Source organism: Emys orbicularis, chromosome 10 (genome assembly GCF_028017835.1).
Source record: "Emys orbicularis isolate rEmyOrb1 chromosome 10, rEmyOrb1.hap1, whole genome shotgun sequence".
NCBI classification, from domain to species: Eukaryota; Metazoa; Chordata; order Testudines; family Emydidae; genus Emys; species Emys orbicularis.
Window position 1 is genome coordinate 66,368,805 of NC_088692.1, and position 25,678 is coordinate 66,394,482.

Here is a 25,678-nt window from a genome sequence, read left to right on the forward strand (position 1 = left end):
TGCACAGCAAAATCCTCCAATACTGAAAAATTATCCACTTATTCTCCTTAGACAATTTGAGATAATTTCACTCAAGCATTATGTCACATGCTTTTTGAACTTTCCATTCCTTTTAAGAAAAAGGACAAAAAACAAATAATTATGCTTCCAATTAGCAGTATTTTGAGCACCAGTGACATACCACAAACCTACAGTGCTGTGGCTCTGATTCAGCAAAGCAGTTAAATTTATGCTTTAACTTTAAGCACACAATTAAGTCTCAGTGATGTTAACAACATTAAGCACATGCTTAAGTGCTCTGCTGAATCAGGGCCTTAGATTATATGTATTGACTACGTATCATAATTATGTCCCACTGTAGCACATGCATGGGGCAGCAATCCTTATACAGTCTATCCCCAGAGTTTAATTTATGGGAGGTAGGTGGCAATTTATTCTGGGTGGAAATCATCAGTGGAAAGTTGGACATCGGAATTTTCTGGATCAAACCAGTTGTCCAGCCACCCCAGTATCCTGCCTCGAACAGTGGTCAGTACCAGACACCTCAGAAGTAGCTGTAAAACACCCTATAAGGGGATAACCTGCCCATAAGGAAAGCTTTTTCCTAACTCCTGTCAGCTAATGGATGTCTTGTTCGCTAAAGATTGAGGGTTTACACATCCATTAACTTTCAGCCTGTCTATAATTGGATGTTCCTACTATTCATGTAAATGTCTGTTCCTTGTTTCAATCCTGCTAAGCACTTGGTCTCAATGATACCTTGTGGCAGTGAGTTCCACTGGTTACTTATTCATTGGGTAGAAAAGTATATCCTTTTGTCAAGTTTTAAATTTGTTGCCTTTCGGTTTTATTGTATGTCCCCCATAAGTGCCCAGTTTGCCTTCTCTATACAGTACCATTCTTTATATAACTGTCATATAACAGGCTCCCTTTATTCCTCTCCTTTCTAAAACTATCAGACTTAATCTTTTCATTCTCTCATCATGTAGATATCGTCCTATGCTTGTAATCATGTTTGTTGTCTGTTTTCAGACTTCTATTTCTGGTACACGTTGTTTGATATGGGCTGACTTGAACTGAAAACAGTTATCAAGCTCAAGTCATATAACAGCCTTATAATATATGCAGTATTATTTTCCATCCTATTCTTTATGCATCCTAACACTGTATTAACTTTTCCGACTGCCGACACATATGGAGCAGACGTTTTCACTGAGCTGTCTGAAAGGACCCCCACTTTCTTCCCCTGAGTGGTTACAGTTAATTCAGAATCGAACAGTGTGGTTAAAATTAGTCCTTCCAGTCTGCATTATCGTGCATTTGTCAACAATAAATATGTCAGCTCTAGAACTTGCTCCCTCTTACAGTTCTCTAGAGGGAGAGTCTGGTTGCTTCAAAAAAACAAAACAAAACAAAAAGCTGTGCAAATGAATTTGTTGAATCTGCCTGCCTCTCCCCCCCCCCCTTTTTGTTGTTGTTGTTGCTGCTGATTTGAGTCAGAGGCTGAATGGATATTGATTGTCACAGGAGTTGGTAATGATTAGAAATTGTCTTTTCGTGGGCATCTGTTAGTAATACATATGGATTGCTTTTAAATTTTGTAAACGTGGCCAGCTATTTTCATAGTCATATGAAATAAATAGCAGAAAAAGATGTGTATTTTGTACTAGCTGTGTGATGTATTTTGGTCTATATAAATTATATTTTTCTGTGCCTGTTGTTTTTTTACGATTCCATACTTTGCTTTTGCCCTATCAACCTTTGTTGCTATTTTGAGACTGCAGCACAAGGTAACTGCTGCTTTTATTGAAAAGGATAATTTTAAACACTAGTTGTTTTCCACTTCATCATTCTATTTTTGAGTACTACCAGCTTATTCCTTTATGATTACCAATGGCACCACACCATCTCCAGTCAAATTACGGGGCCTCCTTTGAAGGTCTTCAATATGAAGATGTAGCCCACTAGCAGCCTCTCCACTTTTCTACCTGCAGCATGTCCACTGTGGAGCCTAACTGCATTAGAAGAAATTGCAATGTGTTTCATTTTCTCAAAGGAGAATAAATCATAGAAGAATGTGTTTGGCCTGGTAACTGGGGGGAGACACATGAGTGGCCTTTATCCTTCAAATTAGTGCTTCTGTTTAATCATGCTAGGTTTAGCCAGGTAAAATTACTTGCATCACACTTCAAATCTCCATGGAGAGAATGACATCTATTGTGTTCTTGGTTAAAACAACCCTCTTTTGCAAAATACTGGTGGGAAATGGTTATGGCCAGATTATCAGAATGTGATTGTCTTCCAAAGATTGTCACTGTAAGTTTATGTGGTAAATAATCATTCTAGTCCACCATATACCACTGCACTCATTATTACTGGTGTATTTTATATAGCCAAAAGGCTGCTAGGTGCTTATCAGTAGTGAAAAATTACACATGGTCCCTGCAATCTAATCTAATAGGTAAACTATGACACAACAAAGTAACAGGAGTGGAAAGGCAGTAGGCACTTTTCCTGTGCACAGCACTGTTAAACATCTTTAAAATGACAGTTTCCCATAAACAGAATGCACATAAAATAAATGTTTTATAAAATAAAAATGTCTCTCATGACCCATTTCAAGTGAGAGTCACGACAGACCAAATTAAATCAACCCAGGCTTTCCCCCTCCACTGCTCTAAATCTGCAAAAATACACATACAGGTTAAATGCCAGACTGGAATGATTCAGAAACACAGACCAACAAACACTCTTAGGGATAATAATCTCTTACATTTATGTAACACCTTTTATCCTGTAAGATCTAGCCAGGCTGCTTAACTAGCCAGGTTGCATAGCAGAGCGGGGAGGGAAAATTTAGAAGAGTAGAATCAATCTCTGCTCTTATGAAAAAGAATAAAAGATCAATATTGTCCTGTCATGTCAGACAGGATCTTGGTTTTTTTGTTTTGTTTTGTTTTTGTTTTTTTTAATTGTCTCATCTGAAAGTCCCCACATTGTAAATGGCACAGAAATCAGATTATTTTATCCTGGAATGACAAAGGGCTGAATGACTTCTGAGGAGGTTTGAACCAATTTTTTCAAGAAATCCAGGTTTTCCATTCCAGATGCTTAGACCAATATATTTGGAACCAAATATATTATTACACCAAACTACATATTAGGAAGATTAAAATAACAGGTCACTTATTATTTTAACATAAATATACAATCCTAAGAGCCTGTTTTAGCATTTCTTATTTATTTTGCACTAATGAAGGCAAAAAGCCTGGGTTTGTGTGAGACAAACAGTACATTTAGATGTCCCTTACTTTCGAGATTTGCTGGCTGTTTTTTTCTTAGACTGTAACATTTGCTGTTGGGACCATGTCTTTTTATATGTTTGTAAAACACCTAGCAACACAGGGCACTTGTATAGGGAAGAGCATCTCGGTGCTACCAGAAAATATATAAATAAATAAACAGCAATACTATAAAAATGCCCAGTCAAGATGAAACAAAATTGTCAACATCATCATCTTTTGCATAACATTAATAATAGATGCTCAAATAGCTCTAGCAAAGTTTCTTCATTATTTAAATGAACACAACTTCCACTGAAAAGCACTTACCATTTCTTCATTGTTTATGGAAGTCCGGATAACCATGGCCAGGGATATACCAGACTTTCGGGCAGCAAGTGTCTGTTTAAAGTGAACACAAAAAAAGTTAACAAATACACCTGTAATACTAACTATAGAATTTAATGGAAAAAAGAGAGGTTGATAATGTTATTCAATGTGAGTTTAACCAAAATTGTAACAAAGTGATGAGTAAGTTTCAGTTATTGTTTACTGCACAGAACTTTTAATGTTACAGTACATAATGGAAACACACTTTCCATCATCATTATTGTTTCTATTGGCAGTGCCTAGCTGAACTGCTATTCCTAATATAAAACCTGTTATTTAGGATTTTATGGCTAGGTGTTTTTAACCCACAGGCTGTCACTATTTTTCCACTTTGCCAAGCAAATTCATGTGATACAAGGATAGGCATCCTGCCCTAATGTGGTAGCAGGACAAGTCTGCAGCAATTTGGAGATTATTTTGCAGTGGGCTTAGAATTCAAATTGCCAGCCTGAATCATTCTTTTTCTTAAGTCACTGACCATTTTTTGTGTGTGTGTGTGTGTGTGTGTGTGTGTGTGTGTAATATTTCCCTGCCCTAAAAGAAGCTGCAGAAAACTTTACTACAGAAAAAGAAAATAAGTCTTTATCAAAGAAGCTAACAATATTCACTCAGCATTCAGAAAGGATAAGGGTAGAGTGAAAGTGCTTCAGCTAGGAAAGGATTAACTCTATCTCCTGTCTTCCTCCCTCTTTGCCCAGCTGTTCAGAATAGAGGCTATAAGAATGGCTGCTGGGTTCTGAAGACTGGAATGAAATCCAGGTGGGGGGAGTGTCAGGTGTTATGTTTGTTTTGAGTTATGGTAACTCATGTGGAGTTACGGTAGGGATCCATTCTGCATAGCACTGAGCACTTCCGTGAGTGCATTCCAATGGCTAAAATGGGCATTAAGGGTGCTCAGCACCTGGCAATAGTGAGCCAGTAAAGATTTGCACTTAAGACCTTGCTGATTGCTGATGTGGCTTATTTCTACCCATCAGCTCCAAAACAGCACATGCAAAAGCAGGTAAAACAAAAAAAAATTCTTTTATACAAAAAATAATGTGGCTATATGCTATCCCAGTGCCTGAGTACATTCTTTATTGCTATTGTGATCACCTAAAATGGGTCTTTAACAATTAACCATGGAAATAAGCCTTGTGTGGTATTAGGCACCACACACAGCCTCCACAAATACTGCTGGCACCATTGTGTAGTAGAACTGCATCAGTTCTAGAGCCAGAAGGCCCCTTTCATTCTTGGGGGAATAGACAGCATTTATTCCACTATATAAAATCCCAGCAGTAATACCATTGCATCATTGTAAAATATTGTTACCTCTGAGGCTGAGCTAAAACATTCCCTTCCCAGTCAAAGTAAATCATTCCAGGAGTGTCTGAATGCCTCTATCACTACGCTTCTCTTACCAAGCCTCTGCCTTGTCATGCATCTCTTCTCTTGTGGGCTAGTGGTGTTAAGGATGAGCAGTTAGACGCTCACAGATCCTCAAGTCTATTGCCCTGATTGGGACATTCACGTTACTGCCTGCTAGGTCTCTAGAATTCATTTTTGCAGAAATTCCAGTAATATTTTTCCTTCTGAGATCCTTAATTTAAACCATTGTGCTTACTACACTATCTGTTTTGGTGACCACATATTGGACCACAACCACACCATTTACACCAGCTGAGGAGTTGGCCCATGAAGTTTTGGCTGGAGTGAAAACTTGAGATTCTTTCCAGTTTAATTTTGAACTTGGAGATAATTTGAAATGGATTTTTGTACTTAGATACATTAAGACTGTTCATTTTAACTTTTTAAATGTTTACTTTCTCCTGCTGCTCTAGCCATCCAATTTTCAACAAGTTTCCCTTGATAATAATAAACTTCAGAGAGATATAAAAATATTAATCTTGTGAAACTAATTATGGTGTAAGAAAAAGACCTTGGCATGGAAATATTTGATTTGCTTCATCACTATCTTATTACAGTTAATAGATGAACCAAGCAATCTTTTTTTCTTCTTAAACTCTCAGCAATTTACCTAGCCTGTGAGATTCATTCAGCATTAATTTTCTTAGCCAGTCATTAATAACTAAATACTTCTGTCTGCCTGTCTGTTGCCATCTCTCTCTTTTATTTCTATAAATAGGGCACATTGAAAATGTGTGTGCTGGTGAGGCTGATAATATAGAATGTTTATGATAGGGACCATTTAAATATCTCCCAGGTTTTGCTTTTCAAACTTGCTGTGACAATGCTGCATACTGTGGGGCTGACAAATCAGAGAAGACAAAGAGTAGCCAAAATTTGTTATAAAGCTATGTGTGGGCGGGCAACAACCTCCAGTGGTGGCCAGTGGAGCTCCAGAGTATAAAGGACTCAGACCGGAATTAGCAGGTTAAATACATGTATTTTGTTGGTTTGTTTGCAGGATTTCTTTTTTTAAAGCCTGGAGAGTGGTCAGTTACGCTAAGTTGCTTACAGCAAGTTCCCTTCACAATTGTGACCTCTAACCTTTAAGTCTCTTCTGCTTACAAAACAAGGCACTGCTTTTCATTTTACAATATGTGGTGCTACTCATTTTAGGTTAGACAGTGACTTGGATTATGCATTAGTGCAGGAGTGTAGGGAGAGTAAGAACCTCAGCTGTGAGCATGTGGGGCAGGGAGTGGATAGAATGTTTACCTTGACCTGCAACAATGCACCAGCCAGTGCAGATGAGCCAGTACAGGGAGTGGTGTTATTTGCTATCAGTGTAGACCAGCAGCAAACTACTAACCTTCTAGAGAAAAAAGGGAAGCAAGGAGGGAATTTGCTTCAATGGGGTATCTGTGAGGCACAAACTCTCCCGGGCCTACTCTGGGAGTTGCACAGCTTACCTATTATCCCTTGCTCAGAACAGTGCCTAAAGTCATAATGGGGATAGGGGTGAAACCAAATTAATCGCTGGCACCCCTAGTGGACAGTGTGGATAAAAGGCCCAAAGGGCCAGCTCCCAGTAGAGACATGGCATTTTGCTGATGGACCTTGGATCTATGGGAAAAGGGGAGACTTGAAGTCTTTGCAGACTGAGGTTCCTCTTTTGGCATGCTCTGTCCCTTTGCAGGGGTAACATATGTATGGGTTATATAGTAGAAACCCTGTAACTCTGTTCTGAAAATTAGGTTTCCAACCATCAGAGGGGTGAGGTTCTGGAACAGTTGTTGGGGCCAAACAATTTGTTTTATGAAAGAGCTGGACAAATGTATAAGTACAAGTGTATGAGGGGATCAGGGTCAATAGCCCCGGGGTTCACTTGTGGTTAATGTCTTACGTTCCTGAAAGCACATTTCAGGGCTGCAGCCAGCCAACTACAGGGGTCAGGAAGGAATTCGCCCCCCAGCCCCAAGTATTCTGAGGGAGTTTGGTCTCCTTCCTCTGAAGCACCAGAGATGGCCATGGCTGGAAATGGGACACTGAACAGGGAGAGACAGCCCTCTGAGGTGGCAGTGAGAGCTTGGGTGGCTGGTTCTTGCTCAAGTGCTCAGGGTCTAACTGATTGCTGCATATGGGGATGGGAAGGAACTTTCCCCCAGGTCAGATTGGCAGCAACCTGGGCGTTTTTTCACCTCCCTCTGCCGCGTGTGGGTTATTTGCCAGGATTATTTGGGTGTATCTGACTTAATCCATTTCCTGACATTGCAGGCGCCTTGAGCATTTGTGCACTTCTGTCCCTCCTATTCTCTGCCTGTAGCACATAATAGTCTAGTCTTCTGAGGGCTGTAATACTTTGGTCTAATTTCAGTTGTTGGGTTTAGTGTGTGGGTGGTGAGTAGAGTAGATGGCCTGTGACAAACTGGGAGACCACAGACCTAGTGGTCCCTTTAGCTCTATGACTCTGTGACCCACTTAGATGCTTGGTATGAGGGAGCCAGGGCAGAGAGCAGGGACAGCTCCAGGCACCAGCGCAGCAAGCGCGTGCCTGGGGCGGCAAGCTGCGGGGGGTGGCCTGCCAGTCGCTGTGAAGGTGGCAGTCAGGCTGCCTTCGGCGGCATGCCTGCAGGAGGTCCGCCAGTCCCACAGCTTCGGCGGCGGGTACGCCAAAGCCGCAGGACCAGCGGACCTCCCGCAGGCACGCCGCCAAAAGCCGCCTGACTGCCGTTCTTGCGGCAGCAAAATACATAGAGCCGCCCCTGGTAGAGAGAGTGCCCTTCCCCAATGTTCCGTTAATAACAGCCAGCTGTTTAAACCATTCCTGTGTCTCTCCTTGTTTTCCTGCATGTCCTGATCAAGAGGGATTTGTGAGAAAGGAGCAAAAGTGAAGAGTCCTTATGGACAGAGCTTAGCAAGATTTCAGTGAGCAAAGTTATAATAAGGATTATTTTTATTTATGTAGCACTGTCAGAATATGCAATGCTGTACTAAAGGAACATTCCAACAAGTAGACAGCCCTGCTATGAAGAACTTACAGTCTCAGGATGTGTCTACACAGCAAGACAAACCCTGTGGTAACAAGTCTCAGAGCCTGGGTCAACTGACTTGGGCTCACGGGGCTCGTGTTATAGGGCTAAATTAATTAATACCCTACAATAGAGAACAAATATAGAACAGTGTAGAGACCTTGAAGATGGAATGATTCATGGAGCCGGTGGCCTTTTAGGAGATTTTTTTGAAAGGAGGCAGCGAGAGTCCTAGCCAGACCTAGGAGGTGGGAACCATGTGGCCAGACATGAAAGAAGCAGCAATTAAGTATGTTTTTCTTTTTTTTAGCAGATGGAGCCTCAAGAAGAGGCAGAGCAAATGGGAAGAACTTCATAAGAAGAGGAACGAGCAGTGGGAGCATCAATGGGGTAGGAGGTTGAAAAAAAATCTAGTTTTCCTCTAGAAGTTATTAGACTTGCTCCATGGAAGGAGTATGGCCTCCGTGAACCAGGATACTGATCCAACATACAGAGCAGCAGGAATTCTGAACTGGCCAAAGGAGACAAAGGGCATATTCAGGAGAAAAAGCATGTGTGGAATGTAGAGAGGGGATGGAGAAGATGAGGTCAGAGAGAGAGAGAGCTCTGCAAGTGAGTAGACAGGGAATGAAGGGCGGCAGGGGTGGGGAGGGGCAGGGCAGGAAGGGGACCAGTGCTGAAATCAAGAAGTGAGGAATAGGCCAAGACAAGAAATTACCAGAGCATGGACTATCATCTTGGCAGAAGGAATGGAAAGGAAGGGATGAATATTGGAAATGCTGTGGAGAAAGACACAGCAGGATTTGGCAATGGCCTGGGTATAAGAGAAGTAGGAAAGAAAAGGATATACTATACGTCATGAACAACAGTTAGGATGTAAGCTGATAGAAAAAATGTTTTAAAAGCATGAAATGGCCAAGAGTTATCATACTGAGAAATTTTAACGGCCTATCCATGGAAAGGAAAAACTAGAAGAAGGCAATGAAGAATTGGTTTGATCTCAATATGTGCATCAACTAACATAGTTGATATCAGACCTGAAGCCAAATTAAGAGGCACATCCAAATAAGTGGGTCTAATATATACCTTTTGTCTAGCACCCTTGGTATGTAAGTGAGATCACCAGACTCTCGTACACTCACGTCCAAATACCAACTTGCATCTTACCATCATCATCTATGAATTTGGTCCACTCAGGGTACAGGAATCTATGTGGGTGTTATCTGCATGCTAAATTCGGAGAGAGAAGGGTATAGAAGAAAAAGCAACTAACAGGAAGGTGTATGGACGTATTAGTTAAAGCAGGACACCATCTATTTTAACTTGTGCTTTTTTTATACCTTCTCTCAGCTCCTTGCTTTGTAAGTTACAACAACCTAGTCTTACACTCACTTGTGCATTCCCCGCCATCCCCACCCCCTGACTAATGAGCAACTTATACATCATCTCTGAATTTGGCCTCTGGTCTTAAATAATGAAAACAATTATATAAGATGTTACAGTAGCAGAAACTCTGAAAAGTAGTGATTGGAAGCATATTGGGATTAGAATTAAACTACAATTAAAATGTTCAGTGAAAAGTCATGGGAGTGACTAAAGCTGCCTGTGGTGATGACATAAAGGGAAGAGGTCTGTTGGACAGCTAAGACAGCAGTGAAGTTTAAAGACACTTGCAACCTCCTGGAACACATGGGTTGGTGGAGAAGAGAGATAAAGCGCAGCCAGGACCCCCATTTCCCCACTGCCTGCTGGACCTTTGCAATCGTGCCTCCTCTGAGAGCACCATCGCTATCTGGGAGCAGATGGGTCCTGCCACCCCACCCATCCTCTAGCCAGGAAGATGCCAGCAGTAACTTATTCTAGCAGCCTCTGGACAGTGGTGATACCTTAGACTCCCTCTCCTTCAATTGGTACAGATATTCTTTCCCCTCTATTGATTGGCTATGTTTCCCCCTCACAAATCTTTTGTTGTCAATCACAATCTTGCTGCCCTCCATATTCCTCCCTACCCTTTCCTCCTTCTTTACTCTTCTATGCCCCCTCCCTCACAATGTCTGCAATCTCGTTTTAGGTGTTTCTTATTAATTAATCCCCTCCTGCCTTTCCTCTTCACCCCACACCTGGTCCATTATACATTTCATATAGGTATGTAAATAAATCTAAAATAAATGCCCACCCCAAACAAACAAAACAAAAACACAACACAACACAACCATGGAACTTATATGAGGTTTGCCAGTCATCACTCTGCTTCCATGGTGCATCCCTTTCCATCCACCTTTTGTCTGTTTAGACCTCAGTTCTGCAAGTGATGGCATGTAGGTGTCCTGGAGTGCCAATGTGGAGCTCCATTGAAGTCAATGAGGCCTCACACATAAGCAGATGATATTAGTTGCAGGACTGGGGCCTCAGATTGTAAACTGTTTGGGGCCGGGACTAAAAATAGAGTGCAAGTATTTAACAAAAAGGGTAACAAGAGTAAATGGAATTAAAATAATTATCTGTGATCACTGGGAAGTCATTGAAATACATTAATAGCAAGTATGCCTACAACAGGACAGCTGTGGCCTTGAGGGGCAGGAGAAAATGGCAGTGACTGAGGCCTAAATGGAGTTTTATCTTCAATATTGCCACTATAAGCAGAAGGCAGCATTCAAAGAACTTAGATATATTTTCTTGGAGAGCAATGTGAGATGTTCTGCGGCTTTGCCATTGCAACAGAGCAGATAATTAGGCAATTAAAAATATTAAAAGTTGACAGTGCACTAGGCCCACAGGAATTATATTACAGAAATGTGAAACTAATAATAAGGGTAGTGGGGAGGTCCTTAGCAAAGGTTCTGAAGCATTCACCTAAAGACAAGATGAAATACCAGAAGATTTGAAGGTGCCTAGTTGCCATAATTAAGCAAGGAACAAGAAAAAGATTCACAACATTGTAGATTGGTGTGTAAACCCACCTGTACACATACTCATGAGAGAGAGAGAGAGAGAGAGAGAGAGAGAGAGATTTCCTCTCCCATGGATCCAAGCTTTCCCTCATCAGTTAAAAAAAGCCCCTGTCTTTCCACTGGAAGCAATTTCATTCCTCCCACCCTTTCCTCCTAGCTGTCAGGCTCTCTGCTTCCTTCCTTTTCCAGATGTCAGAGCCTCTCTCCACTGTGATAGATGCTCTGAAGTCTCCTCCCAGTACTTAAAGTAACTGGCTCGGTGGGTGTGTAAAATGAGTGTAATTTGCACCAATTCAGCATTCTGCTGGGCCAAATTCAACTCAGGTATAAGGGATGGGGAAGAAAACAAATGGGGACTGTGTCCTCTCATGCCAGGGTTTAATTTGGCCCATGAAAGTGCTGGGCATGGTGTGGGTCAATGTTAAAGTAGAGAAGCATGTTTTATCTGACACCTACCGGCAAATTACTTTTCCTGCTATATTACCCCTCCCACTCTGAATATATAAAGTACACTTGCTTCTCAGACCCAGTGGAATGCCAAATCAGTGCGAGTTACATCACTTTGGCCCTGACCAAATTACTTATACCTGATGTTTTACTTACTTGACCATTTAAGTTGCAAGTGATTTTGGCCAAGCTACTTCCGTCATCAACTTTAATCTATGTCATGCTTTCAAATATGGTTATTAACACCAGCCCCTTTCTTTCTGAACTCAATGTATAGTAACTTAGTAAGTGTCCCTATTAGCCAACATTCATAGAATCGTAGGACTGGAGGGTCACGTTTTCTAGCCGTTTAATCTTTTTTTTTTTTTTTGCTCTTCTCTGGTCTTTCTCCAATTTGTCCACATCTTTCCTGAAATGTGGTGCCCAGAACTGGACACAATACTCCAGTTGAGGTCTAATCAGCACAGAGTAGAGCAGAAGAATTACTTCTCATGTCTTGCTTACAACACTCCTGCAAATACATCCTAGAATGATGTTCGCTTTTTTTGCAACAGTGTTACACTGTTGACTCTTATTTAGCTTGTGGTCCACTATGATCCCCAGGTCCCTTTCTGCTGTACACCTTCCTAGGCAGTCATTTCCCATTTTGTACGTGTGCAACTGATTGTTCCTTCCTAAATGGAGTACTTTGCATTTGTCCTCATTGAATTTCATCATATTTACTTCAGACCATTTCTCCAGTTTGTCCAGATCATTCTGAATTATAATCCTATCCTCCAAAGAACTTGCAACCCCTCCCAACTTGGTATCATCCGCAAACTTTATAAGTGTACTCTCTATGCCATTATCTAAATCACTGATAAAGATATTGAACAGAACCGACCCAGAATTGATCCCTGCAGGACCCCACTCGTTATGCCCTTCCAGCATGACTGTGAACCACTGACAACTACTCTTTTGGAATGGTTTTCCAACGATTTTTGCACCCACCTTATAGTAACTCCATCTAGGTTGCATTTCCCTAGTTTGTTTATTATTCTCAGCTATTGTCAAATATTAATATATTACTCAATTTAACATGGGATTCAATTAAAATCTGTATGTGAACATTTCCACATTTGATTCTGCCATGGAATTTCCAGTTTGAGAGAGAAGCTTCAGGTAAAATCTTCATGATTTGGTCCCATATGTAGTAAAAATAATACACAGAGATACTACTGCCCAAAAATATCACAAACCAGTGAGAGAAGATAGGCAACCATCATACTACCTTACTATATGACTTTATTATTAATTTTCTATAATATTCATATCATTCTTAATATATGTCCCAATATCATAAAGGAGGATTTGGTCCATCTGAAGTTTAAGGTACATATAAACAAGAATATTATGTAATAACATGGTGTGTGTGTGTGTGGTGATAGCTCCAAAACAGCTTGGAAATCTGCAATTATTGTCAGAAAATAAAATACATCTGGCTTGCCATGTGGATAAAGCTGTAGACTATTAAAACTGAAAAGAGAAAATTCAAAGCTAGAAAAATGTGAGTGGCTGTTCAGCAATCAGTACCATATTTTATTAGGTAATTTAAAGGTTTCTTCAGGGCTCTCATGCCGAGGGGAAAAAGTGACAAAAAGTAGGTCCTCCACAGGCTAGTTTTCATCATTTAATAGCGAACTAGTTTCAAAACAGCTTCTCTTTGAACTATTAAAAGGTAATTTATGTACTTCTTTGGACATCTGAATTATATTCTTTGCAAAATATATATATATCTGTGCTCTATAGCACAGGGGAAAAGCATCTGAAAGAAAACAAACTGGCACCCAAAATTACTTAACCTCTTCCTACGATTTTTCTATTAAAAAAAAAAAAAGGTTGATGCCTGAGCTTGAAGCATTTGACAGGGCTGTGATATTAAACCCAGAAAGCGGGGTCAGAAATGGCAACTCAGCTTTAACTAAAGCATCACTACTTGGAACCACTGTAATAAAACGCATTCTCTCTTGCCATCTGTTTTTGCAGCACAAACATCTTATCATCATCAGAGGTCTTCTTGAATACTAAGGTAGGTCCAACAAGGGAATGAAAGCAAGAGAAGGAGATTTTTACCAATACCTCCACCACCATGTGCTTGCAACTAATTCTTAAGTTCTGCAACACGCAGGTATGACATGAACTAATTTAATCACAATCAATGTTTTTTCCACTTTATCTCAAATTCTATTTTTTCAATAAAGCAGATATAAAAAGTATATGGTTTTCTTTATATATTTAACAAGCTAATATTAAGAAAATTTCATAAATCACTTTATGCATAATTAAGGAATACTCTAGCAAAGTGAAATAATCACACTCAAGGTAATATAGAAACAGAGCCAGACCTTAGCTTTTGCACACTAGTGTTATTCCACTGGAGTCAAAGTCGCTATATCAGTATACATGAGCTGAGATCTGGCCCACTGGGTTTAGATAAGTGTCTTAAATCTTGAAATATCTATCCTACTATCATTGCTGTTTTGCTGCTACAAATGTTTTTTTTAATGGGAGAGAAATTTATATGAAAAAAGGTGACAATGGACTATTGTTTCAGGCAAGTCCTGTGGTTTATGCTGATTTATCAATACATCTGGAATGCTCCCTAAGGAATCAAAACCTTCTCACAATATCAAGAATTAATAATTTTATATCAAAAAAGTTTCACTCAACATTCTGGTATCATACTCATGCTACGTCAATGCTTAACCAAGTGAGCATAAGCATATGAAGGGAGACACTCAAAATAGCAAGAAACAAGGAAGAAATTCAATTCACATATGTATGAAATTTACACTGTATAATCTTCTTTAAGTCAAATGTAACCAGCAATGATTCCCAAATTTCTCAAAAGATCACTGAAATCATCACCTGCATGTACAGACGACAGAGAAACGTAAAGCTAGGAAGACTGAGGTAATGCTGGTGGGAAGGTGGACGTGTTTTGAAAAACTTGCCTCCTTTATTTTCCTTTTATGATGGCATTTTCCATCAGATTATTAAGTCAGTCAGCAGTCTTGCGGTCCTTTGAACCTCCTCATTGCTACTGAGTACCAAAATAGCCTTGATGGTGAAAAATGCTCATGGCTGTCAGGGACTAGCCAGCAGATGATTACACCTACCTGGCCATAATGATCCATGAATTTATGACTTCCCCTACAATTACTGCAACTCCTTTCTATGAGTCAAGCCATATCTATGAAAATGCTCCAGCTAGTACAAAAACCTGTCTTCTTAGTAACAGAACACATCGCCCTGGTGCTCTCAGTGCTGACTCTCCAAATGAATACAAGGTATCTGTCCTGATATTCAAAATCCTCCATGGGATTGGCCCTAGCCACCTGAAAGATTGCTTCCACTTTGGTGACCATAACCTCCACAGCAGCTACATTCCACTGGAACTTATAACAATGCCAACTAATAGGGAACGCTCATGACTGCAGCAAACATAACTTTCCTTGCAGCTGGGTTTAGACTATGGTACTCTCCTGCAAGAGAGAAGAATTACTGTGGCACTAACCACTTTCAGAACTAAATGAAAAGCTATTTCTTGTGTCTAGCTTTATTGGAATTCTTTCCTCATGCACACACAACCCATCCAACAACTTATGTACCCGAACAACAAAGCACCACATGAGAAGATGCTCTGTGCCTGGCAGGATTGGGCCTTAAGTTATCTGCTTGTTTCCATTTGTAACCGGAAGCTTTTTAATTTAAAAACTTTTTTAAAAGGATATGTACATATTTTAATTTCTAGTAATTTTAAAATTATTATTCAGCAGATGGCTACTTTCATAAACCATATCCTCATTTAGGATTAACATCTTGCTCATAAAGCAGCATTTCTAATTTGCAATTAAAGGTCAGCATGAAATATGGCAATTGTGAAATCCTTAAGACTATGACATTTCAGAACATTCACTGGTATAAAAGCACTTACCATAGCCTGACAAATCCAGCGGTGATATGGAAGAAATTAGAGAGAGTATTAATAATTAGGGAGATTTACTATATGAAAGCTGTCAAACAATGATATGTACATTGATCAGTGTCAAAGCAGCTGAGCAGCAAGCATTTCTAGCACTGTTATTTCCACATTTCTGACGGATTCACAGATAATAATATTGACACGTAAAAATACTGAATGGCATTCTTTCATTCCTCATCTGATATTCCATAATACATTTTTTCCTATTTGTGGGCATATGAGTGACATTTATGCATACAGTTATTTACAATAGTACTAAAAAAAACCAGGTATTAGTTTAACCACCACATTACTAAGAGATACAGTCATTTCTGAGCTGGCAGTGATAACTTTCACTAGGAAATTTTTTTAAAGAGCTCTGCAGCTACCATCTAATGTTCAATTAAAAAAAGGTGAATCGGGTTTTTGATGATATAGTAGAAGCACCATGTTTTTGTAGAGCTTAGTTATTTTCAACTGTCTCTGTATTTTCAAATAGCATGTTCATTCCGAGGCTGATTTTCCAGGCTACTGGGTTTCTCTGACAGGAAGAAAACCCCCCCTCTCAACTTACAAAGACTTCAGTGGTTTTGATAGTGGTCAGGATCTCACAGAATGTACTCAGTGCCTTTTCAGGGTCTCTGTACCTCACTCTTCTCTATGTGTGCCTGGCAATGTCATCTATCAAACTTGAAATTTTTGCTATTTATTTATTCTTTTAGGGCAATATTTTCATACCTGGTTAGTTAAAGAAAGAAGTAATGGCTGGAATTTTTAAACCTAGTCAATTCAAGTCCATATTTAGGCACCTAAGTTGAAATGATCTTCAAAGTTGCTGAGCATCTGCAGCTCTCCTTGATTTCGGTGAGATTTATGGGTACTGAGCACTTCTGAAAAGCAGGCCACATACATTTAAATGCCTAAATATGGACTTCAGGTACCCAGATTTGAAAATTTTGGCCATTACTTTCTATTCTCTAGAGACTCATTCTCCAGACTACAAAATTGGGTCCACAGTTTCTTCAATTAGTATTAATGCAGTCACCAGCATTATAATAAACAGTAATTTACAAATCAAGAGTCCTGAGATTTTTTAATTTGGCAGAAAAGAGCAATTAATTCTCACTTTATCGTGGATCTGAAAAATTTCACTTTTTCCCCCTGTGAATTTCAATACTGTACATTAAATTTTCCTGATTTCAATAAATCAAATTTTTAATTTACTGAAATGTTTCATAAATTTCTTTAGTAAATAATTCATGGTTTGTGGTGCTAGCCAATACATATGTTAGGCATAGGGTGCACCACATTAATGTTCTATTATATCCAGCATGTGGGCAATTATGTTAACACTTTTGCTCACTTATGCCAAGAAATAGATATCCCACTCTACAAAGCTAAACATAGCTTTTGGCATTAGCAAATATGACACTTGTCAAAGACAAATACATGATCTGCCCTTGGTACAAGCTTAGGAGATGTCTTCTCGTGGAATAGTACCTAGAAAACTGTGTCCAAAACAAAAGATAAGTGGAGTACCCCATGGTATAAGAGAAACAAACTGGAATTGGTCGGTTGGATCTTTAATGGCATATAAAGGGTTTATAACTGTCAAAAAACCCTATTATAAATACAGGTGTATCTTGGAAGCAAAACTGTGGAAGGTGAATATGCTGCAAGATAAGAATTGCTTCCCAAAAGGAGGGTACGTATGTCTCCTTTTTGTATTGCACTGCATTGTTTTTATGCAATAAATTTGGCTAAGCTTGGTTATTTGGTCTCTTAAATATTTTTAATAATGAACCATAAGTGTAGTCAATCAATTGGCTATATATTTTAATCAACAGTGGACTGTCCACAATATGTCATTATCATTATTCTTCATTAAAAGGTACATAATTCTGCTTTAAAAGAAACCATCCTTGTGACATCTGAGATAGTGCAGTTATTTCCCAGTATAGAAAATACCTGTGGTATCTGAAGTAATACAATGGGGTAACTTGGTTAAGGTTAACCTTTTAATAACTACTGTTAAACCCATTTATTTCAGCAGATGCCACTCGTTTATGCAACTTGAGGAATTGTTCATGAGGCTCTTCAAGGAAACGTGAATAGCAATTAATATTGTTCGGAGTTGAAAGATTTCTAGTTAACCTTGACTAGACTGAAACTCAGCTTAAATCAGAGGTCACAGAATTTAAATTCCTTCCCTCTTGCTGGAATGATTTTTTGCCTAGATTACTATGCCCTACAAGGGTTGCTAAGGTAACAGATCCCATCATGTTATAACAAAACAACAGATAAATCTTTAAATCATTTTAAATTTAGGGTTTTAAAATGTCTGTTTTTCCTCTTTCAATTGCACAGTAAGTCAAACAAATTGGTATCCCAAGCACCGAGGAACAGCTGTGCTCATTAGCTAATTTGGCATTATGTTGAATAGTTTATTACCCGTATGGTACACACAGACACACACTCAGGTATTATCTGAGTCTATTAATAATTTCAGCTCAAATCAAATGTATATATTAAATGAAATATAATCATATTTAGTAACTCATAATTACCACATCTTACTTTGGTCTAGATCCATCTTCCTGGACACTGTTTTCCATACAACAGTTTTCCACACAAACGCAGTAGCCATTACATGAAAGAGCTAGAGATAATTTTCAAATGAATCAATAGTTTCTTGGTATCAGAGGTTACTCACCACATCTCGAACGATGGGAAAACTTTTCTTTCTACGCAGGTCTGGCATGCTGTCAATTCCATACAGTCCACGGCCAGGCCTTCAGAGAACATAAAAGGGGAGGGGGGGAAAAAGGTTTGAGTTTAGAAGTTTGCATCTTTAAGGAGGACATTGTTGATTTACCGTATTCCCTGCTACAATATGACTAATCTGTGTATATGTAACGCCGACAGACCCCAGTTGTTGGCAGGCGGGATTGAACCTGGGACCTCTGGAGTTTAGTGCATGAGCCTCTACCACATGAGCTAAAAGCCAACGGGTTGTTAGCTAAGGCTGTAAAGCAGACTCATTTTATCTTTCTCTCTAAGGGCAGGTCTTCACTACAGGGGGGGGTCGATTTAAGATACGCAAATTCAGCGACGCGAATAGCGTCGCTGAATTCGACGTATCGCAGCCGACTTACCCCGCTGTAAGGACGGCGGCAAAACCGACCTCCGCGGCTTCCCGTTGACGGCGCTTACTCCCACCTCCGCTGGTGGAGTAAGAGCGTCGATTCGGGGATCGATTGTCGCGTCCCGACGAGACGCGATAATTCGATCCCCGAGAGGTCGATTTCTACCCGCCGATTCAGGCGGGTAGTGTAGACCTAGCCTAAGTGGTCTCAGTGCCACTAGGTGGGACAGAACACCACCCCAGGAGGTGTGTGGGTTACACATAGTTAAAAGCAAAATTAACATTCTAATGGCTGACAGAAGCAGTAATTTTTCAAATTTATGAATTTATGATCTCTTCCTAGCTCTTCCCTTTAGAAGCTGGATACATTAAGCAAACCAATTAACTTCTGTGCCCCAGTTTACCCAGTTGTATGGCAGGTCTCATAATAGTTCACCACAGCACAGAGTGTGGGAAGGCTTAATCAATTATATTTGTAAAAATTTGGGGCTTTGAGAGCCTACATACCAAATGACATTTAAATGCAGGCTGCTGTCATTCATACAGTACAACTATATAAAGAATTCTGAGTATATGCAATAAAATCTTTTGATGTGTTAGCATGGGACTGCAGAAAACACAATATCTAATGCAGTAAATCATTCCAACTGTAACTTTTTAATGTTGATTTATTGGCCGTATCATTAGTATTTGGAGTGTTTTCTTATGCTCAGTTTGATTTCTCTATTCACACAAACATTTAAACCACACACACATGTATATCAAAATGTACCTTAAAAACATTACAGGACAAGCCCAAGGCCACTTCACACACACAGTACAAAACCGGTGTGCGTAGATAGTACACATAAATAATACAAACTGAGTCATATCCTGCCCAAGTAGGTAAAAGCAATACAAAGATCAGCAGAAGGGTCCATTTTCCTTGAGGTTGTTCTATTGTAGGGAGGGTTGGCAGGGAAGGAAATGACTTGAGATACCCAGAGGAGTTGGGTAAATATATTTTGCATAGAGGCCTAGTGCTTCCCCAAAATACTCCCTTGGTCCCAGTTTCCCCCTGCTTGGCACTGCCTCAAACCTGAGAGACAGACAGAAAGAGATGAAAAAGTCCACCTTTGTTCTTCGCAGGGTGAAGGACCAATTTTATAGTCCACTCATCAGGACTGACAGACCCAATTTTATTTTGATATGTCAAAAATTCTTGGGTGAAAATGAAGCTCCACTAAAGTCAATGGGAAAACTTCCATTGATTTCAATAGGATCAGGATTTCACCCCCTAATGCCATTGATCATTAGGTTCTCTTGACATGAGGAATGCAGACTGCCTGGTATGGATCTCAAGGATTCCCATTCTTATTTGACTGAAACATATGGTTTGTGGTATTCCCCCCTGTATCTCACATGGTATAGCTCAAAGTTCTATTCTATCACCCTCCAATTCAACAGGCTGCTGGAACAAACACCGCAGTATGTGAATGTCATTCATTTCTGAGTCTCATATGTATCAGACTCTGAGTGCAGCGTCTTTGCCTTCCTGGAGTCTGCCTGATATTGGGACTTGGATGAGCACAAATTAGATGAAACTTAACATGGCTAAGAAGGACTGAGGGACAGGCATTGATGGTAACGTTAGGTTGATTTCATCCATGTCATTGAGAGGGTTTTTCAAACATATGTTCAATAATTTTGTCATTTTTCAGGTGCCATTGGATCTTCTAGTTCTTCTGGAACCTCAGGTGGCTTTTTTCTATGTCGGTCTAACCAGGTATTTGTGCTCACTCTGGATTTCCTCCACTAACGCAAGTAGAAGCTATTGAGAATTGTTATGAGAGTCATGTCTGAGGTATAAGTTTGGATAGAAAGATATTTGTGCTGACTTGTCTGGCTTTGGCCTAGTTTGCTTGACATGAATGTTGTCTTTTTAGTGACGATGTTATTGAATATATTTGCTTACAGCTGCTGTTGCATAAGACAAAGGGGATGTTTTGACCACATGAAGAAGAACAGATACACAAAAATGAGCTGCCAAAGGGTGATTAGAGAAAAACAGGAAAGTCCACAAAAGATCCTATGCAAAGCAAAGGGTAAAAGTGACCTGGTTAAGCATTCTTCATTAGTGCATGATCAGTGGCAACAAACCAACTAGAAAAGAGAAATAACAACATGAAAATAGTGAGGACAGCAAAAATTAATCCAATTGAAGTTTATGCATGTATATGGAGAATTGCTCAAGATATGTAATATTCATAATACTTAACGGTGATTGGAAGAGAATTCATGAAAATGTAATTTGGATGTGTATAAAATGTGGTAAATTGTAAGGGGCAATCAAACTACCATAGGAGAAATCAAACATGATCTGCCTATGTGCCAGGAGAAAGTCACTATCTTTTTCGGTATGTCTGTCATTTCTTACTTTAATAGTAATTGTAATCACAAGGCAAGCTTTTTTTTTTTTTTTTTAACAAAAAGTTAGAAATTAATAAACCAGGACTGAGTGTGTGGCATTCTCACCCAACAAAGCCACAATCAGGCCCTCTGTAAAACAGGGTGGATTTGTAACCAAGGCTGAAATGAAGTGTAGCTCAAAAGAATGGGCAGGTGCACATGAATGACAAATGAATTCTGTGTTGTTTCTATGAATAGCAAATTACTTTGAAATTATTGGAAACTTAAAATAAAGTGGGTCTATAATCTTGTGTAACAGGATTGCTTTGTTCTGAAACATCATCAAGGTGAATGGACTTGGACACCAATAATTTTTGTTAAGAAAGGAATAAGTAAGTTGCTCAAGTCTGGGGAATGGGAACTGTCCTTTTCCTGGTAAAGTCTAATTTTTCACCTGAACTTGATAAAAGATCTAAGAATGGTAACAGACATTTATGCCTTTAGACTAATCATTCACCAAAGTACTATTCAACTTCTTTCCTTTTAACTGGTCTCAAAATATGCCAGATTAGTATACTGCACTCCTACAATACAGAACACATCATGCAATGCCTAGGTAATACTAAAAATCAAACAACGTGATTCCCTAACAGGGAAGTACTGATCTGGCCATGGGTGGATTTATTTTTGTGTGCTTAGTTTTATTAATGTACAGTGAATTTCTGGCTATAGATACGGATATGGAATACTCAAGATTTGCATGCCCTGCCAGCACAAGCCCCACTGCTTCTGAAACCATGTATCCTACTATAAGAAAGCGCTTCTTCAGCTTCTTCTAGTGGACATTTTACTAAATATTGTGCTAAGGATTTTAGACTCATAGACTTTAAGGTCAGAAGGGACCATTATGATAATCTAGTCTGACCTCCTGCACAACGCAGGCCACAGAATCTCACCCACCCACTCCTGTAATAAACCCCTTACCTATGTCTGAGCTATTGAAGTCCTCAAATCATGGTTTAAAGACTTCAAGGGGAAAAAAATAAGTTCAGTTGGACTTTTGGATGAATGGGAGAAATGCATCCTATTTAACCTTTGACAAATGATTTAACTCATTGAGATCTTGCCTGGTGCACAGTAAGGACTCTTACATGTTTAGACAGACTATTGTGTTACATGAAATATACCAGTGGGCCATACTCATGAACTTTAGCTATATAACAAATATCCCCAGTGCACTGACTGGATTAATAATGTTAATGTTATACACAAATATGTATATGCAGTGCTGACAAGAACAGAACCACTGCTTAATTTCTGCAAGCATGGAGACTACTTTATTAGCTCTTCATCCTTCAGCACATGACCATCATTTGAGCTCTCTATTCTTCTGTAACTGTGCATCTTCCCTCAGCATCACCTGGATAGCTTCTGTATAACTATAGGAATGCATGTACACAACTACTTCTCTCTCTCTTCTGCGTGGAGTTGTAAAACTCAGCAAGGATGAGGGTAACAATAATAAGAACACATGGCTTACATAGGTTTACCATATGAGTGGCTTCTTGGATCATAATCACACACATTTCTTTTCAAATTGTCCTTTAAAAACTCCCTATCAAGCCATATGCTTCTATGCTCCCTTAATATTTTCCTCTTCTGCCTCTGGAGAAGGTGACCTCACTGTCTATTAGTTTATGGATTAATGTGGGACTTTCCTCTTCTACACAGACTATCCCCAGTTGCCCCTCTCCCTACCATTGTTCACACCTTTAAAAAAATATAAATTAGCCATTCAACTCCATTGGATGATGGCCGGCTCCCTCTGCATAACTCCCTCTCCCCCAGCGCAGTCTGCTCCACACAGGGCTTCGAGGGCTCAGGGACAGGAAGGCACTTCCAGACACACTGCTGCTGTCCAGAACTCAGGGAGGGGTCCCTGCATGTGCCAGGTTCAAGAGAGCAGAAGGCCTATTGTTCAGTAATTCAGCATACATTCCAATGTTCTGCTGGGACCTTTCCATTACCTAATCCCTTTTCTCCACACCTTCCCCGACTCCAGTCACTCTCCCAACTCCACCAAGCAGTCAGAGTCAAGAACTTCTGAGAGAGACTAAAGCAGCTAAGGTCACATGCGCTAAAATCCAGACTGCATGGGGAAGGGACCAGGGGAGCTAAACTAGAGGATGCTGAAATCTTCTTAAGGAGCCATTCCTACATGGGAATTCTATGGAGAGCTCACCAAAGCTGTCAGATAATAAAGCTCAAAAGTCAGATGGTTGTTGTACAGTTGGATCTGTTGACACAGAGAAAAATCCCATCGAGAAAAAAAAAATCTCCCCTTCCACCTAGTAGTAGTACATAAAGATACTTTGGGAATCATTCTTTACAAGGTAACAGACATTCAGTTCTTAGGTAATAGGCTAAGGGCCAGGCTATAAAATCATTTCACCCCTGTAAATCTGAATAATTCCATTGACTTCAGTGAAGACAATTTGGATTTGCACTGGTATAAATGAGATTAGTATCTGGCCCTAAAAATCTAAGTGTCTTATCCAAAGCATAATGAAATCAATGAGAATCTTTTCGTAGACTTCAACAGGTTTGGGATCAGATCCTAACAGTAGCTCATCCAGCTCTAACTACTTTAATATTCCAATCTGTAAATAATCTTTGTTTTCTAGGGAAAAGCCCCTTAAAGATATCTCACTGCAAGTTTCATTTTCTTCTTCAACTCTTTCATATGGCTTTAAAAAGTGACATGATGAAAGTCTAATGCAAACCCCTCATAATTTATGGATATTGATGCTTCTTAGAAGCTCTGATTATTAATAGTTTCTTTCCTTTTCTACTCCCTTTTTCCCCCATTATTTTTTTAAAAAGCTGATGCTTCCCCTTCACTTGAAATTGAAAGGGAAGACAAAATAGACAAGGCTTTCAAGATACCTGGAGAGTGAATCTGATTTTCAGGCATAAGACACTTTAGGTCTCCTCTAGCACTGATATTCATCAGGCAAATCCTCTGACAATGAAACTTCACTCCTTTCTTTCAAGGAAGAGAACAAACTATGAAAGTATATGTGATATGGTTTGGTTCATAACACAGTTCTGAAATGAAGGCGAATTCAGGCTGTTTCTTTTACGATTTTCTTATTCAGAACTGTACACAAACCAAATCTGTAGGATTCAGCGGTCTGATTTTGCAGGGGCTGGAGTGCCGCCCCAATCCTTCAGTGTTTAATGCCACTCAGCAACTCACAAAAGGCCCCATATACCTTGCAGGATTGAATCATAGGTGAGCACACAGAATAAAGTGAAAGGTATCATTCAAGCTTTTCAAAATGCAGTTTTCTCAGGAGAAAGCTTAATAAAGGTTTGTGAACTCTGGGAGTTTCGTGAGCCAAGAATGCCAACAGGCTTTCCTCCTGTGTGCTGCCTTTAAGCTCTGAGGCTTATTATTTAGTTCAATGGAGAAGGTCTTGCAGGAAGTTTCCATAACTCATACATTATTAATCAGCAATACACAATGGATGTGTGGCAAATGCTCTGATTATATAATCATTTCACATCCTAGATGATATCTCAGGTTAATTAGTGTTTTAAGGGATGTGACCTGCTTCTTCCTGTAAGGTACCAGTTACTGAAGCGGAAACGTGGAGAAATCATTCAGAATCTTTACGCATCCAGAAAATAAATTAGAATTGTTTAGCTAAAAGATAAGTTTTAGCTTATGGTGTGATCACCTTAGCTCACTGCCAAACCAATATTCTGCAAATGCTTAAATGTAGCGTAGGGGGGTTAGAAAACAGTTTGACATTTCACTTTTAATACATACTGATCAAACGCAACTGCAAGTATATTCATCAAAGTAACTAAATAGGATATTTTGGAGGGGCATTCCCTATTTATCCTCCCTCTCTAGCTTCCAGATTAAACATGCCTACTTTCCATATCGAGATAATGTTCTGTCTCCTGTAACTTCAAATTCAATATGGGACCTCAAAATCAAAATCCATCAACAATAATAAAGAGTCTAGAATGAAAACTTAGCTCAATGATTTTGTTGATTCATGAACCAGAACAGAATCCAGCACACTGTCCTACAGCTGTCCTGGTTGTGCTCCGATAACACAATACCAAAGTACTTGTTTTTGCATTAAAGTAACCAAACATGACTTCAGGGTACCTATGGTGCTGATAGTTGAATTAGGAGGAGATAGTTTTGCCCTTACTTTTCTGATTATCTTCCAAGGTAAATCATGGTTACAATTACCAATTCCAGTGGCAAGAAATGAGCTTCAGATACACTGTTTCATCTCTCTCTGGTGTATTAATGTGACTGTCCAGTTTCTCAGTTGTTTAAGTACAGAACAAGCTGCAAAGAGGAGTCAGCCAGAGACTCCATTGGTAGGGGCTGAAGCAGCCAAATCAGGGAACTTTGGTCCTTTGGAGAACTGTCTACACTTTGACTGGATTTTCTATGCCCTGTCCTGATTGGCTGTTTGCTCCAAATCTCCCCCTCCCACACAGTCTCTCCATCTCAATGTAACTCCTTTTACCCCTTCTCCCCATTCCTCTCACCTGCCCTTTTTCTCCCATTGCTTTACCTTATCCCCTCCTAACTCCCCCCATATATATAAACCAATTCTGGAACT

General features: G+C 39.6%; 1 protein-coding gene across 1 annotated transcript in view; it reads right to left on the reverse strand.

Annotated features, from left to right (window-relative positions):
• Positions 1-25,678, reverse strand: part of UNC13C (unc-13 homolog C) — a 402,367-nt gene that overhangs the window by 293,817 nt on the left and 82,872 nt on the right. Inside the window, exons 4-6 of the mRNA XM_065411637.1 lie at positions 18,204-18,282; positions 15,464-15,469; positions 3,612-3,683 (exon numbers count right to left, since the gene is read on the reverse strand). Coding sequence (XP_065267709.1) covers positions 3,612-3,683; positions 15,464-15,469; positions 18,204-18,282 — 157 coding nt within the window. The remainder of the gene's footprint in view (positions 1-3,611; positions 3,684-15,463; positions 15,470-18,203; positions 18,283-25,678) is intronic.